Source organism: Phodopus roborovskii, unplaced genomic scaffold (assembly GCF_943737965.1).
Source record: "Phodopus roborovskii unplaced genomic scaffold, PHOROB, whole genome shotgun sequence".
Taxonomy (NCBI): domain Eukaryota; kingdom Metazoa; phylum Chordata; class Mammalia; order Rodentia; family Cricetidae; genus Phodopus; species Phodopus roborovskii.
Window position 1 is genome coordinate 73,992 of NW_026125308.1, and position 14,897 is coordinate 88,888.

At 40.8% G+C, this 14,897-nt stretch overlaps 1 protein-coding gene across 1 annotated transcript in view; it reads right to left on the minus strand.

Annotated features, from left to right (window-relative positions):
• LOC127213763 (gamma-2-syntrophin) overlaps positions 1-14,897 on the minus strand; it is a gene marked incomplete at its 3' end in the record, with an annotated part of 113,692 nt that overhangs the window by 60,612 nt on the left and 38,183 nt on the right. The window contains exon 8 of the mRNA XM_051174226.1: positions 6,473-6,600. Within this exon, the coding sequence (XP_051030183.1) occupies positions 6,473-6,600 (128 nt within the window). The remainder of the gene's footprint in view (positions 1-6,472; positions 6,601-14,897) is intronic.

Below are 14,897 nucleotides of genomic sequence, written 5' to 3' on the forward strand. Positions count from 1 at the left end.
ATCAACTGTCAAGCTATGCTTGTGAGAGAGGCATCTTGGTAGCTGACCCAGGATTCAAAAGTTGCAGCATGGGGTTGAGCCATCTGCAAGGCAATGTTGCTATAGTGTTACAGGCATCTTCCTACATTTATAGACTACTTTGCCTTCTGCTGCGACCCTCAGAGAACATGCTGACTATTTCATATCAACATATTCTGCCCTCAAATTCTCAGTGAACAACTAATTTCTTTTTTGTGTGGAAAATTTTAAAACAGTCTTACCCCAAAGGGCTTGGTCATAGCCATACTTTGATATAGATATGAATACTTTATTTTGGAATGGATTTTCATTTATTGATACAATTTAAGGTCAATTTTGTGATATGTATATTTCTCCTCTTGTTTAGGTATTGTGTTAATATAGCTAATTTAGAAATGTAATATATAATTCAATACAGATTATAGATAGTACCTATGATATTCAGATCTTATAGTTAGGGTAGTTAAGATTTCTAGATATACAGAGATATATTTGAGATAAATAGACATTCTTCAAAGCTTTCAAAGACCTACAGAATATGGCATTTAAAATGGTTTAGGGTTTTTCTTGACAGTGAGACATAACTGCTCCTGGCAACACCACCTGCGTCAGAAAGGAAGATGGACATTGAGGAAATGAGTTATGAAGTTTGCTTTCAATATGGCAAGACTAGCCATTTGGACGAGATACTGCTCATGTCTGGACTATTTGATTTTATGCTGTATAAACTGGACATGCAGGACCCACAGAAAAGTGACTGCTAATTCAAGATGGACATTGCAACAGGGTTCCTGCTTCATGGAAGAGTCTGACAGACTCTTTGCAGGACACAGAGAAAAGTGACTGAAAACTGCCAATACAAGAAGACAGTTTAGGGTTTCCTACTTTGCTGAAGAGTCTGCTAGACACACTAAGGCCTATGGGCTGAAGATGGAAGATTACAGAAGAACTTCAGGTGGCTGACAAGGCAAGATGTCTCTGTCATTTCTAGAGTTTATATACTATCCTTCTGTGGTCTTTAAAGGAGTTGAAGACAGATAGTTATAGTTTTCCTTAGTTAAGCTTAAAGATAAGTTACATATAGGTATTTAGACTCACAAAGATAGAATAGATGATGGGATATTTTCTTAAATCTTGCTAAGTGTTAATGGACTAAATATTGTTAACTGTGATTCTTATTTGATAACTGTTGTGTGATATATTTTGCTATGTTAAGGTTAAAACCCTTTTATTTAGACAGAAAAGAGGAGATGATGGGAGATGTCATTATGTATATATGTTTCTCATACTGGTTAATGAATAAAGCACTGTTGGCCAAAAGAAAGGAAGATAGGAGGGACTAGGAGACAAGGAGGAAAGAGGAAGTAGGAAGGAGAAGTCAAGATGGAGAGTCTGGAGAAAGCAGAACTGCCAGCCGCCTCTCCCTGGTAAGACCACGTGGAAATACATAGAAATGGATTAATACTTAAGACAGAGCTAGCCGATAAGAAACTAATACCTGGCCAATAGTATTATATCAAATACAGAGTCTCAGTGTGTTAATTGGGGCAGGCATGGTGGCAGGACCAGACAAGCAGTGGGAGGAAAAACCAAAACAATCCAGCAAGGGAGGAGTTTTATACCTGGGCCACAGAAGAAGGACTGATCATCTCAGAGTTTCCAAGTAACTCAGTGCAGTCCCTTAGTAGTGGGTCCAGCTCTGTCCTACAAATAGATGGACCTAGGGGGAGACATGGCTAACTGTACCAGGCACTTCTCATAGCTGATGCTGAATGGTTCTTGGGTTTTCATGAAGCCCTCTGGGCTATGGTCCAGGAAAAAAGCAACCCACATGGGAGACACACATACTTCTGACACTGGATCAGACCTGTTAAATCAACAGCTTTTAGTAGATCTTGACATGTTCAGAGCTCAGGTAAGCACCTCCTAACTACAGTCTTGGAGCAGCTATGTCCAGCCAAAGTTCTATAGGGAGATACTTCTGAAGTCTCTAGGGTAGGCCTGTCTGCTAATGTTCTAAAGTGACTCCTCTGTGATTCAAAGACTTGGATCTTAGTCCTAATTTTTTGTGGCTATGCATCGAGAAAGGCTTGTTTGCATAAGACTAGAAGGAAACATCTCCCACAATGCCTTTGCAGGTTCTTGGGATGGCCTTATACCTGGGCTTAAGTTCCTTTCAGCCACAGATCAGAACAGTATGGCCCATTTTCTAGGATTTTGTCAGTGTCATCTAGAAGCCCAGAGGAAGAGATTCCATTCTATGAATCCAGCACAAGTTTTGCTGTATAAAACCCCTATCACCAGCCCCAAAGAACTCACTTCTGGGGCAGTCCATCCTATTCAGGATAAAATAGGATGCATACTCCTTGGAACACTGATGTCCATCAACTGTGGCCTCCATAGCAGATGCAGTCCAAACAGATGACTTAATCATACAAAAGACAAAATAAGTGAAGTCAAATGCAGGTTATTTTAATAAGACAGTCAGTGGGGAAAAAGCAAGAAACAAAGAAAAAAGGAAGGAGTAAATAAATCATGGTGGACTGAAGGGATACTTTCAGATATATAATGGTGTGAGTTCCAGATGGAGAGGAGAAAGCAGTGTCTGGAAATACTTGAATCTTGGGAGATATAGAGAAGTCCATTTCCAAAAAGCTTGAGATACCCCTAGAGTAATCAAAGCAAACCAGCACAGCCAGCCATATTAATCAAATTCTCAAAAGAGAGAACTCTGAAGCAGCAAAAGAGAACAAAGGTATCATATATAAGGGAACAGCCTTCAGATTTTTTGTCAAAATCTCAGGAGAAACCACAAACCTCAGGAGAGAGTTAGAATACTGCATTTACAGTATTAGAAGCAAGCAAGCAAACAAACAAACAAAAAAACAAAACAAAAAAAAACTCCCAACCAGGAAAACAGTATTTGGCAACGTTGTCCTCTAGACTAAAGGCTAAAGGAGTCTATCAACATGAAGACAGTAGTGCTAAAAAAGGAGTCATCAATCTGTTATGAACAAAACACTAAATAACACACAAAATTTTATGAACATGAAAGCTTATCAGCTTTGTCCCAGAGTTGATGGCACTTACCAGCATGTGGCTCTGATAAAAGAAGAGGTCTGAGAGAAAAGCAGGAATGCCTGCCTTCACTTCCTCATGTATGGGTGTGCTTATCACTCCTGCTGCCATCCCCTGCTGACTCCAAACTCCAGTTTCTTCATTCTAGCCAGGTAAACTAAACACCAGTAATTCTTCTGGGGACTCCTAGGCTTTTGAGGCTGGGTGGCACTTCTGAGGCCTCTAGCATCATAGACTGAACAGCTACCAGGTCCTATGTCTCTCTAGTGTTCAGGCAGGCACTGGACTGCCCTGTCCCCACTGTGTGATTTCCTTTGTAACACACACACACACACACACACACACACACACACACACACACACACACAAATACTCAATGTACTTTAGGAGCTATAGCAGTAACATTGTCAACATGTGAGCCTGTAGGGGCATTGTGGATCTCCCCGCTCCCTACCTCCATTACAGTTCTGTTTACAGACACACTTGTCTCGATTCACATAGAAGAACTGAAACTAATGTTTGTGGGTATATGTGTGTACACATGTGTATGTGCACATATGTGTATTTGTGTGCATATTATCTCCCCCCAAACAAAGAAGAACAATAAAAATAGACAAATAAATAAAGGCAACTGAAGTATGATAAAACTAGAAGTTGATTCTTTGAAACAATAAAATTGATAAAAATTCAGAAAGATTAAGAAAGAAAATCTCAAATCAGAAATGAATAAGAAGATATTGGAAATTATTTATAGAAATAGAAAGGATCATATGTGACAACTGGGAACAATTTATAGCAATTATTTGGATAATCCAGAATATTAAGACAACATAGAAGATAAGTTCCATGAAGCACACAAAAGACTAAGACTAATTCAGGGAGGCAGAATATCTTAGTGAGCCATTAAGAAGGCTGGGTCAAGAGTTTTGATTTTCATCAAAGAAAAAAAATGTGAGCACCTGGTGGCATTACTGAGTCCTATAAAATACTCAAAGAAGAAATAACACCAATGCTTCACAAACTCTTCCAAAGAATCAAAGAAGACAGAACACGTCTAAGCTAATTTCAACAGACGATCATTACCCTCTGTCTGACCCCAAAGCCAGTCAAAGACACTGCAAGCAAATGCTAGTATGGAAAACATATGCACATTAACGCACACATTCAATAGGATAATTAAATGATCATGTATGTGACCAACTGGAATTGTCTTTGAAATGGAAGTATTATTATTATTATTATTATTATTTAAGCGTCAGGGTTTCTCTATATTGCTTTGGAATCTGTCCTGGAACTAGCTCTGTAGACCAGGCTGGCCTTAAACTCACAAAGATCTACCTGTCTCTGCCTCCTGAGTGCTAGGATTAAAGGTGTGCATCACCAACGCCCGGATGAGATGAAAGTATTATTAAGCACACACAATAACACGACATACCATGCCAAGAGAATATAGGGTAAAAATTGCATGACCATTTCAATTTCAATGGATACAGAAGGAACATTTGAGAAAATTCAACACTATCTCATAATTAAAAATAAATTCTCAAAAATATTATATATATATAATACATATATATATATATATATATATATTCCAACAACACCAACGAGTGTAAAAACAAAACAAAACACACATAATACACATCATACTCAGTGATAAAATAAGATGATGAATACTTTCTCTGTATTGGGAATAAGAGAAGGATATCTATTCTCACTGCTTCTATTTGGCATAGTACTGGAAATACTAAACAGCAAGTAGGCAAGAAAAGGGAAACCTACACATACATATAGGAAAGGAAGAAATGGAATCGTGTCTACTGATGACTTGATCTTATATACAGAAAATGCCACAAAGAGGTCACACATGCATAAACAATACACACACACACACACCATTCAAACTGACATATGAGCTCACTACAGCTAGAAGATACAAAATCAGCATACATAAATCAGAACTGTTTCTGAACACTGGAAACTATACAAAAATGAATTAAAGAAACATCCCCTTTGCAAAATAGTAAAATAGGAGTAAATTTAAGGAAGTTCAGCATCTATCACTGAAACCTATAAAATATCAGTGAAGGAAATTAAAGAAGGAAAAAATAGATGTCATTACATTGAGTTTTCATGGATTAGGAATATTAATATAGCTACATTAGATGCTAACGACCAGCTGTAATGCCTATTCCAGAAGCTCTGGCACTGTCTTCTGGCCTCTGCTGATACCTCTACCCGTTTGCTTCCATACCTCCCAAATAAAGAAAAGATTTATTTTTATTTTAAAAGAGCATATGTATGTGGAGACTGGGGGCATGTGCATGTGAGTGCAGCTGCCTGTGGAAACCAGAAGATGGTGGTAGATTCCATGGAGCTGGAGTGACAGGTGGTTATAAAATACTATGTGACCTCTGGATTAGTAGTTGGTTTCTTAACCACTAAGCCATCTCTTCATGCCTAACAACAACAGCAGCAGAAGCATTAATAAATCTTGAGATAATTACTTTGATTCTGTCTTCACATGCTGTGTGTGAAATACACTGTACCCCATAAATACATAGATCATGATGTAGCTATAAAAAAAAGAAGCCTGAGAACACATACATGCTCACACCACTCACTGCACAGTGCAACTTCATATACAAACTATACTCATACCACATATCCAACAGTGCAACCATACACACATATTTTGTGATATACAAGGTTCAGTTTACAGCAAGATGTTTATACTATTACTTTGCTAATTGAAGTTAGTAAGCATATCACTGTTCCATGTATCTGGCTTTTGTCAAATTCAAACAAGGAGTCCTGCCTTTGCAGCCTACCCAGACTGGTACATGAGCTTTCAAAGATACACCTTGAAACGACATTGTTAACAGGGCTTCCAAACAAATAGCATTTATTGAACATGGGAGCTGGCCTAGCCCTCTTACTTTATTAATGAAGAAAATGAAGATCACCAAGTTTAAATGGCTTTTCAGTGTCTGTTTACAATTTAGAAAAGTATCTAATCTTTTATAATTGAACCTATTCTGTTCATACTTAAAGCCAAAGACAGTGTTTCCTCTTCTTGGACTATTTCCTAAGCAATGACAATTGCTCTTGCTAGAATGGAGAACAGTTCCTACTTAAAATAAAGATCAGCCACTACAACTGCTTCTGTATCTCTTTCCTTGTGGTCTCCAATACTTCCTCAAATGCTACTCTGCAGAGACAATGCCTGTGCTTGCCAACTCTGCCGTCAGACACTGAATCCATGAAACTGGCAGAATAAGGGGTTTGCCAGACATTGCCACAGAGCTGAGTTCACTGCCTTTCCCTCCAGTGCCAGGTTCACCAGTTTTTCCCACTCCCAACACTGGTCACATACCTGAGTTTTTCAGTTCCAGCTTTGTACCTGGAGATCCGCGCCATGGACAAAGGGACTGACAAGGTGTCTAGCCAACGCTTCTCATACTTTGGTTCATTAGCTATGGGTGAGGAAGGTGATGATGGAGCCTGTGAAAAATAAGCAAGAGGCAGTTAATGCAGGACCAGTCAGAGCACTGTTCTCTGGTGAGGCTTCCAGCTGAGGCACCCATCCCACAAAATGCAGATTAGCACACTTCAACTGATGAGAACATACAAGATCACTTCTCAGAGATCCAGACAGAATGCAGTTCCCATATTTGAAAATAAAAGCCCTTAAAATAAGTTTTAAAAAATGTTTTTGCGAAAAGGAGAGGGCAGAGAGAACTGCATTTGGAGGAGAGCCTTACAGTTGTGACAGAACTTAAAAATGTGGAACCTTAGGAGAAAATAGTTCAAAACCAGCTGAGCTGATGAAAGCCAGAGACCAATTAATATGGGCAAAATGGAATTGCTTCTACCAATGGCAAATGAATCCAAGTTATGAGGTATATTTCTAGGTCAGGCATGGTGAGTCTTGAGTTTCTTTGTTAGATATTCAGAAATATGGGAAGTCATACCTCTTCTTGACCTGTGAGGGACAGAGTCCCTAAGGGGATGACTATAGCTCTTAATTTTCAGGCTTTGGAGATCCCAAAGGTCACATAAATCCTAAAGATTAACCTCAGACATCAGGTACCTTTGAAGGGAACTGTGACAAAACCTCTAATGAACTTCCTCAACTTCCTTCTATAGAGTGTGTTTATTGTGATCAACCTGACCCATGGCCTGTGTCAAGTAAGGGGAATATGGCTTCTCCATTGGTCTCATGTGTTCATATGAAGATCTTACTTTAGGCTCACACTGGAACCAGGAGCCTCACCATACAGGTCTGGTTTTGGTGAGGTGACATGGTCCAGTTGCCTGGACCTGAGGCTGAAGAAATATATCCTTGGGGATGTAGAGAATAGACAAACACTCTGCCAACAGGAAGAAAGACTGTGAGCTTGTAGAAAAAGTCTAATTGCCCTGAGCTATGTACACATGGTTGTGTTCTCCCATGTAGCATAGGACTTGGGCATGGGGGTCTCATTGGCTAATATAGATACTAACTTTTTTGGAAGCCCACCCTTGGGCACCGCTAATAGGCCACAAGAAATCTCCCAAAATCTGGGGGACCTGGTAAGGAGAGATATGAGCCGAGTGGGCACCCTCCAGAAGACCAGAGTCTGAATGACCTCTGAGGTCAGCTACACTAAGCAGCCCTTCCTAACTTGCAGATTACTTAAGGACATAAAACACTTTATTTAAAAAAAAAAAAACAATGACAAGAATGAGGTACTAGTTCACAAATACCAGAGGCAGCAGCTGTGAGACAATAGTTATGAAGGAACAATTGGATTTGCCTCCTTGCATTGTATCCAAAAGGGTCACACAACAGTGGGGCCCAGCCAGGTTTCCTGCTCCACACTCTCAGTCAGCTACTATGCTCGGTAATTATTCAGAAAATAGGAAACAGGTTCTGTTGGTGAAAATAAGAACGTGCTAACAAGAATAGTAACTGTTCAAAATGTGCTTTTCTTTATAGCACATATGGATTAACTAAAATATTTTAAACTTTCTTCTCATCCCAACAATCTGGCGTACTGAAAACTATGTTGATAGTTATGATTCTTTAGGCTCAATTCCTACAAGTCTCATGTCCAACTTCATCAGGCTGAGCCAGCCACTGAGTATTAGATGAAATAGTTCCTTGAATGCCTCCTTGTTGGCAAAGGTGCATCCTTCATCCTGAGACAGTGGCTTCTATAAGCAGCTGGGAGATATTTATCTACCAGGGAGAGAAATGCTGACATCAAAACATCACATCAGAAGATGTGACAACATGAGGCCTCCTGGGGCGTTCTGCAGCTGTGAGAAAGGTAACATACAAGTGTCTAAGGTGTCACCTCTCTGGATACTCATCTGGATATTCAGAGAGTCAACTGCACCTCCAATCCAAGCACAGGGGAATCTCAAATTCCAGCTTGACAGCTAGCACCTGTGCTTGACTCCAACCCCTTGGATCCCTTCTGGACATTTGCCCTAAGCAGCCTTTTCCCTGTGCATTTGTCTGGGGATTCTGCTAGATATGGAGATCCTGTTTCTCCCAGGTTTCTCTTGTAGCCTGGTAGGTTATTTCTGCTCTGTCACAGAGTCCAGCTAAGTCAAACTCTGAACCTGTCCCCTTGCCTTTGAAGTCAAAAGAATAGCACATTGTTTCTTTTCCATTATCCTAACACAGAACCCTAGAGGGGTGCTTTCCTGTAACCTGCCTTGCTGTGGGAGCTGGCAGCCTCAATCACCAGGTTCTTGTTGCTTGAAAGCAAAGGCCTTGCTTTATCCAGCTTAAATTTTGTTTTTAACTGCTGCCTCCTGTCATTGGAAATTTTCTTGTGTGAGAATTGTGTTACAGAGGAAATCGAGGTTGACCATTTAGGTCTTCATGTCTATGTCTGACAACATGTAGCCTATCAGCTTAAAAAAAAAAAAACCTCACTGAACATATAAATGGCACAGACAATTTCTCAAAGACAAATTTCCAGTTCAGTTTCAGTGAAATTCAGTTTATTGATATTAAATGTGACCTTGGACTCTTTCAGTATCCAGGTTACCTTGACACTTCAGTTTAGCCCAGCACCATGGAATGCTGCCTTGATGCAGTTGTCACTCTAGTTGGGATCCTCTACTGCTCTTATACCTTGATCTGTTTGCCTCCAACTTCCCATGTTTGTGAGCTACATAAATGTACTTTAGCAGAGCATTGACATAATTTTGTAAAGAAATTTTAACTCAATTATCCATTCAGCAGAATGAAATGCAATGCTTAACAATGTTTAAAAAGATTTCACCTTGGAGATAGGTATTATTCCTGAGGTCTGGCTGGTAAAGCCACAACAAGCGGGTAGAGTGAGGTGACATCTAGTACCTTGTCAGTTAACACATATTCATCCCGCCCCTACTTTACCTGAGCACAGTTTGTGACTTCCTGCTCTACTCAGATGTTTGTTAAAAAACAAAACAAACAAACAAAAAATCCCCAAACACTCAGCACTCATAGGTATAATGTTTATTTGTATAACGTTTATTTCCGTGACCAATTTTAAAAAGCACCAGCAAAGTGCCTGAGGACTTGTTAAAGCCATGGATCATGGATACTCTGATATACTATGCAATAACATTCATTACTCAGAAGAGATTAGCAAGAAGAGACCATGCAAAGTGTCAGTTTGAACACAAACAAAATGTTCCAACATAGCTTTTGGTGTGGTGTATGTATTTCTTGCGTGAAACTCATCATAGAGGGCTGCTATATCTCGATATTGTTTGTAGGTAACCCTAGAATGATTTCGGCTTTAGAAAAAAACACTTTGATCAACAAATAATCACTAAACCTAGGACAAGAGTCTGTCTCTAGCTGTGTGGACACTTCATGTTCAATTTAAAATAATAATGGCTGCTCAGCAGATAAAACCTGCCTGTGGGTCTCAGCTTGCAATTTCCATCTTCTCAAATCCTGCTGGGGCTGTGAGCCCTTGATAACATGATTTTAGAGAACAAAACTGCACAAGCATAATAAAAAGAGCAATATTTGACCAGAGGAGGGAAAACTGATGACCCCAGGAAAGCCCTGATTGAAAGTGAAAGCTGCAAGACACTATCCAGGCGCTCATGGTTAGTGCTGTTCCCAAAGGGGCTTGGTTGACTCTCTCCTTAGAGGGAACTGTCATTTATAAGTACCTGAAAACTATTTTTTAAAAGATTCCTATGAGAAGTCACAAGTGCTGCTATCTGTTAAATCTGTGAAAGCTTACAGATGACAGTGTCTGAGGTTTGGCTGGGAAACCCACAGCAAGCAATAGAGGAGACAGATGCCCACTGCTTTGTCAGCAGCTGTGTGCCCTTCCCGTGCTTCACCTATGCACAGCCCACTCTAGCTGTACCCACTTCTAATTTTTTTTGGGGGGGGGCTATAGCATCTGACAAAAAGAGAATAATAGGTGATACAAAAAATTGAAGAGAGTGGACAATCTTGTGCGACTAGATCTGAAAAATCTTCAAAACCATTTACAGACGTAGAAGAGACAGACAGCTGTTAGAATTCCTTTCCCGTCAGCCGTAGCTCTGTACATACTTTGACCTGTGGACACCGTTCTTGGTGCACACCTGGCCTGTTAAACCCTACTCCAGCAACACTGGCCCTTAGCACCTCTGGCCTTCCTCATGCCTGACTCCTTGGATACCTGGCTCTGCCCACCCCCTGACTCTGGTGGGAGGACAGCCTGGAAGGAGGGGTTTCAGGACCCAAAGGTATCCAGAGTCCCCACACCTGCAGTTTGCAGTCAAGGGTGCAGAAAAACAAAATATCGAGTGACTGAGAAGTCAAGCTCTTGATAAAGGCCCAGAGTTGTGCTCTCATGTCCTCAGAGGTATTTAGAGGCGTTTAAACTGCTAACCACTTTGAAGTGGAAGCATGCCGTGAACGGTGGGTTTGCTGCCATCCCCACCTGCCTCAGTAAATGCTTACTATGCTGTACTGCAGAAGACGACTAAGGAGGCACAAAAAATGCTCAGGTTTCTTCCCCACAACTGAGAGGTGTGTCGCTGTTGCTAGGATAAAACACCCAGGAAAAAGAGGGAGTAATTTATTTCAGTTGTTTCAGGGCTTATGGTTCACGGTTGGCTCCACGCTGTGGGCCTGACAGAGGGCTGAGAGGCGACAGTGGAAGACTGTGGTATTGTATACCAGTTATTCCCCTTGTAACTGTGAATAATTCCTGACAGCTTAAAGGAAGGCAGATTCATTCTGGTTCACAGCTTGAGAGTATACAGTCCATGATGCTGGAGAAAGCATGGTGGCAGTCACAGCTTGCCACTGGAGCAGCAGGCCCTTTGCCCCCAGCAGTTACCTGGCTAGAACTGCAGACCTGTGCCTGCCTGCTATGTAAAAAAAAAAAAAGAAAAAAAAAAAAAAGGTTCCCCAACTGCCCCAAAGTACAAAGTATTTAAACACTGAATGTGTCAGAGTTATTTCACATTCCAAGCAGACCGTGAGAGAAACTGCTGATCTCAGGGCATCCTGGAAGCTGAGTGTGCAACAGGAAGGTGCCAGGACAAGACATACCCTTCAAAATCATGGCGACCACTTTCAACCAGGCTTCACTTCATGGCATTCACCACTTTCCAATAATATCATCATATTATGACTCCATCAGCAGACTAATCCATTTATCAGGTGATGATCAAATAAACCACCTTTGACTGACTGGATCCAGCATCTGAGGACCCTCCTTTAACATAGGACTGTTTTGAGGAATCCTTCATATCTAAACTGTAAAACATAACTGAAGCCCACTTCTAAATGCAGTGAACAAAATAAGCTTAATTCCTTGCTTTTTATTTTGGGCAGGAACTTCTATAAACCCAAGGCAACTCCACAGCAGTTCTCCAGTGGCAGCTAGCACAGAGAGCTTGCCACATTCCACATTTCCCGACAGAGAACCAACATTGAAAGTACACTGTGCTCATGTAAGAAAAAATATCCACCCTCCCTTCTCTGCAGGGTCCTCATATGATGAGCCCTAGTTCTTTACTGCTTGGGCTTCTGTTCCTAGACATTAACCCTGAGCAGCATCCTCATAGTACAGGCCTCTGCCAGATGGGCACTGTCCCCAGCCTCCATGGAGGGTTGCTTTGGATGGGCCAGCACAGAAAACTGCTTGGCACAAAAGCTGTCTACTCACGCCATGGCAGCTCTGCCAAAGAACAGTGTGCAGACCCTAACCTAAGCTGTCCTGGACAACAGCAGCCTGCTGGGTTAGCAAACAGTACTTTAGGGCACCTATGCTGCAAGACAAACCTCTGATTCAGGACAGGAATCCGCTGCATCCTCCTCCTCTCTTTCTGTGTGGGAGTGAGGATGCAGGAGGAGGGAAGTCTGATAGTTCCTCCCTGCATTCCTGAGTTCAGTGACTTTGTGAGTTTTCCCTTCTGGGGAGGCACAACTGGACAAAGAACAGCTAGGCCAGGATATTCTAAATCAAGAAATACAATTTCATTCTGAATCACCACCACCTTAGGTTAACTGCCCAACCTCAACACACACACACACACACACACACACACACACACACACACACACACACCCACCCACACACACACACACCCATCCCAGTATACATTATTATCTTGAGAAAGCCATCCAAGACAGTTTAAACAGCTGGAGGAGCTGAAATCTATTCAAACATAATTGCACCCATGTATTCACAACAGAGATGAGAAAACAGGAAGCTCTGGGAGTTGCTGTGAGCTGCCCCCACCTTGATGCCTAGAGGATACTCTAAATGAAGAACATGGCTATGAAAGGACAGTCAGGATGTACCTTCTGCTCAGTAGATTGGACATCTGGACTTTACTTCTCCAAACCACACAGATTTTGGTAAATGTCCTTAACTTATTAAAAAATGGGTCTTAAATAAAAATTACAATGATTTTAAAAGTGAATTGATGCTGTAGGTTAAGTGAGGAATGTCTCCTTTAGGGTTCTTCTTTAAATGCTGAGTCCCTAGCCTGTGGACTATTATGAAGGATGTGGAATCTTTAGGAGATAGGGTCTTACTGGGTAAGAGGGCCAGCTAGGAGGAGGTCTTTGAAGGTTGCATTCCAGGCTCTGGCCTGCAGTCTCTGCCTCTTGCTTTATTATGGTGTAAGCAGCCTCTACCATGTGATTGGCTACCATAAACTCCTCCATGCCTTCCCATCACAAGGGGCTGAAATTCCTCTGAAACTGCAAGCCAAATAAATCCTCTCTCCTTGGAGATACTTCTCTGATGTATTTTGCCACAGTGCAGAGAAAAGCAATTAATAAAACTTCTTAGAATATAACTGTCTATCTGACTTTTATAAATAAGTCTCATTTTATGGGGGGAAAAGATATACATCATCTGTATTTGTTTACAAAAAAGCAAGTCCAGATTCCAATGTAGTATGAGGAAAGTATTTTTTTCCATCAAGATGTAAATATAGATAAAGTATAATCACATTTCAGGTTGGATCTTAGCCCAAATAAAATATGGATCTCTTCAAAAAGAGACTTATAAATAGTTTTCAGATACAGAGGCATCAGATGAGAGATAAGTAGCAAGCAGTTAGACATGTAAATTTGCACCAACTTCCCCAGTTCAGGAGGAAAAAAATTTAAGGAAGCACTTTTTAATAACCAGGTAATGAAGATTGCTGTCAGTATGTAATTTAAGGTAACTATGATGTCAAAGATGATGGGTTATTTTGACTGAAGCACTGCAGCCCCCTTTAAAAGAACTATTCATAGAAGATCTTACATATTTCTTATTTTGAAAACAGAGATTCCCTGCTTCATTTCAGGGAAGAGGCATGCCATCACTCCATCAATCTTGTCATTTTTCTCTCAGCTTTAGTGACTATGTTATGGTAAATTTTTACAACAGTAATTATATGCCTTCTGGTTTTATTGTCTTGTTACATGTTATAATCATGCCGCTGTCAGCCATAGCTCACTTCTTCCCTTCTTTTGTGATCCAATGTCCCCAAATGGGCATCAACCATGTCTTCCCATAGAGAGAGAATGTTCTTAGCTGGGCATCTTTTCTACCTTTAGCTGCATCTTGTTTGAGGGAAGCAGGACTAAGATGTCTATCTTGGGACCTTTGTCACAGAGCTAAGTTTAAAAGCAACAAAGTGTAGTTCATAGTGCAAGTACTCCGTGGACAGTAATGGACTTTCTTCTGTGAGAGCAGACAAATGGCTCTTCATTGATGAAGGAAATACAGAATTGACCCCGTGTCATCAGTTCATCAGTGACTCCTGTATCTAGGGTAACACAGGACAATAGCCACTCGAACCATTTGCTTTTCTCTGCTGACTTGTCTTAACTGACTATCAATACGTTACTCAGACCGGCTTTTACAAACTACCAAGCTCAATTGATATTCTGTCTCTGCTTCCTGAGTAGGTGAGATGATAGCTGTGCCGCTGTGCCTGGCTCAAAACTAATTTTTTTAAACTCAAGTGATGGCTATGAAAATTAGGATGCTGCTTGTCTATGGGCCCAAGACTGGGAGATGTGACTTATGAATATGTTGCTTATTCTTTGTTAGTTACATAAGCCAAATTTTAAATTACTAAAAGCCAGTTAAACTGTTAAAGCAATATGGTGTGGTGTCACTATATGAACAAGCATGAATCTTTTCCCTTGTGTTCTACCTGAATGTGAAGGCGGGAAAGGATCTATTATAAATACACTTTAAAACCAATTGTGGGATGCTAGCACTCTATTTCTCCACCAAAGTCAATGTGGATAAATAAACCCACTTACCCAGAGCAAGCCTGGC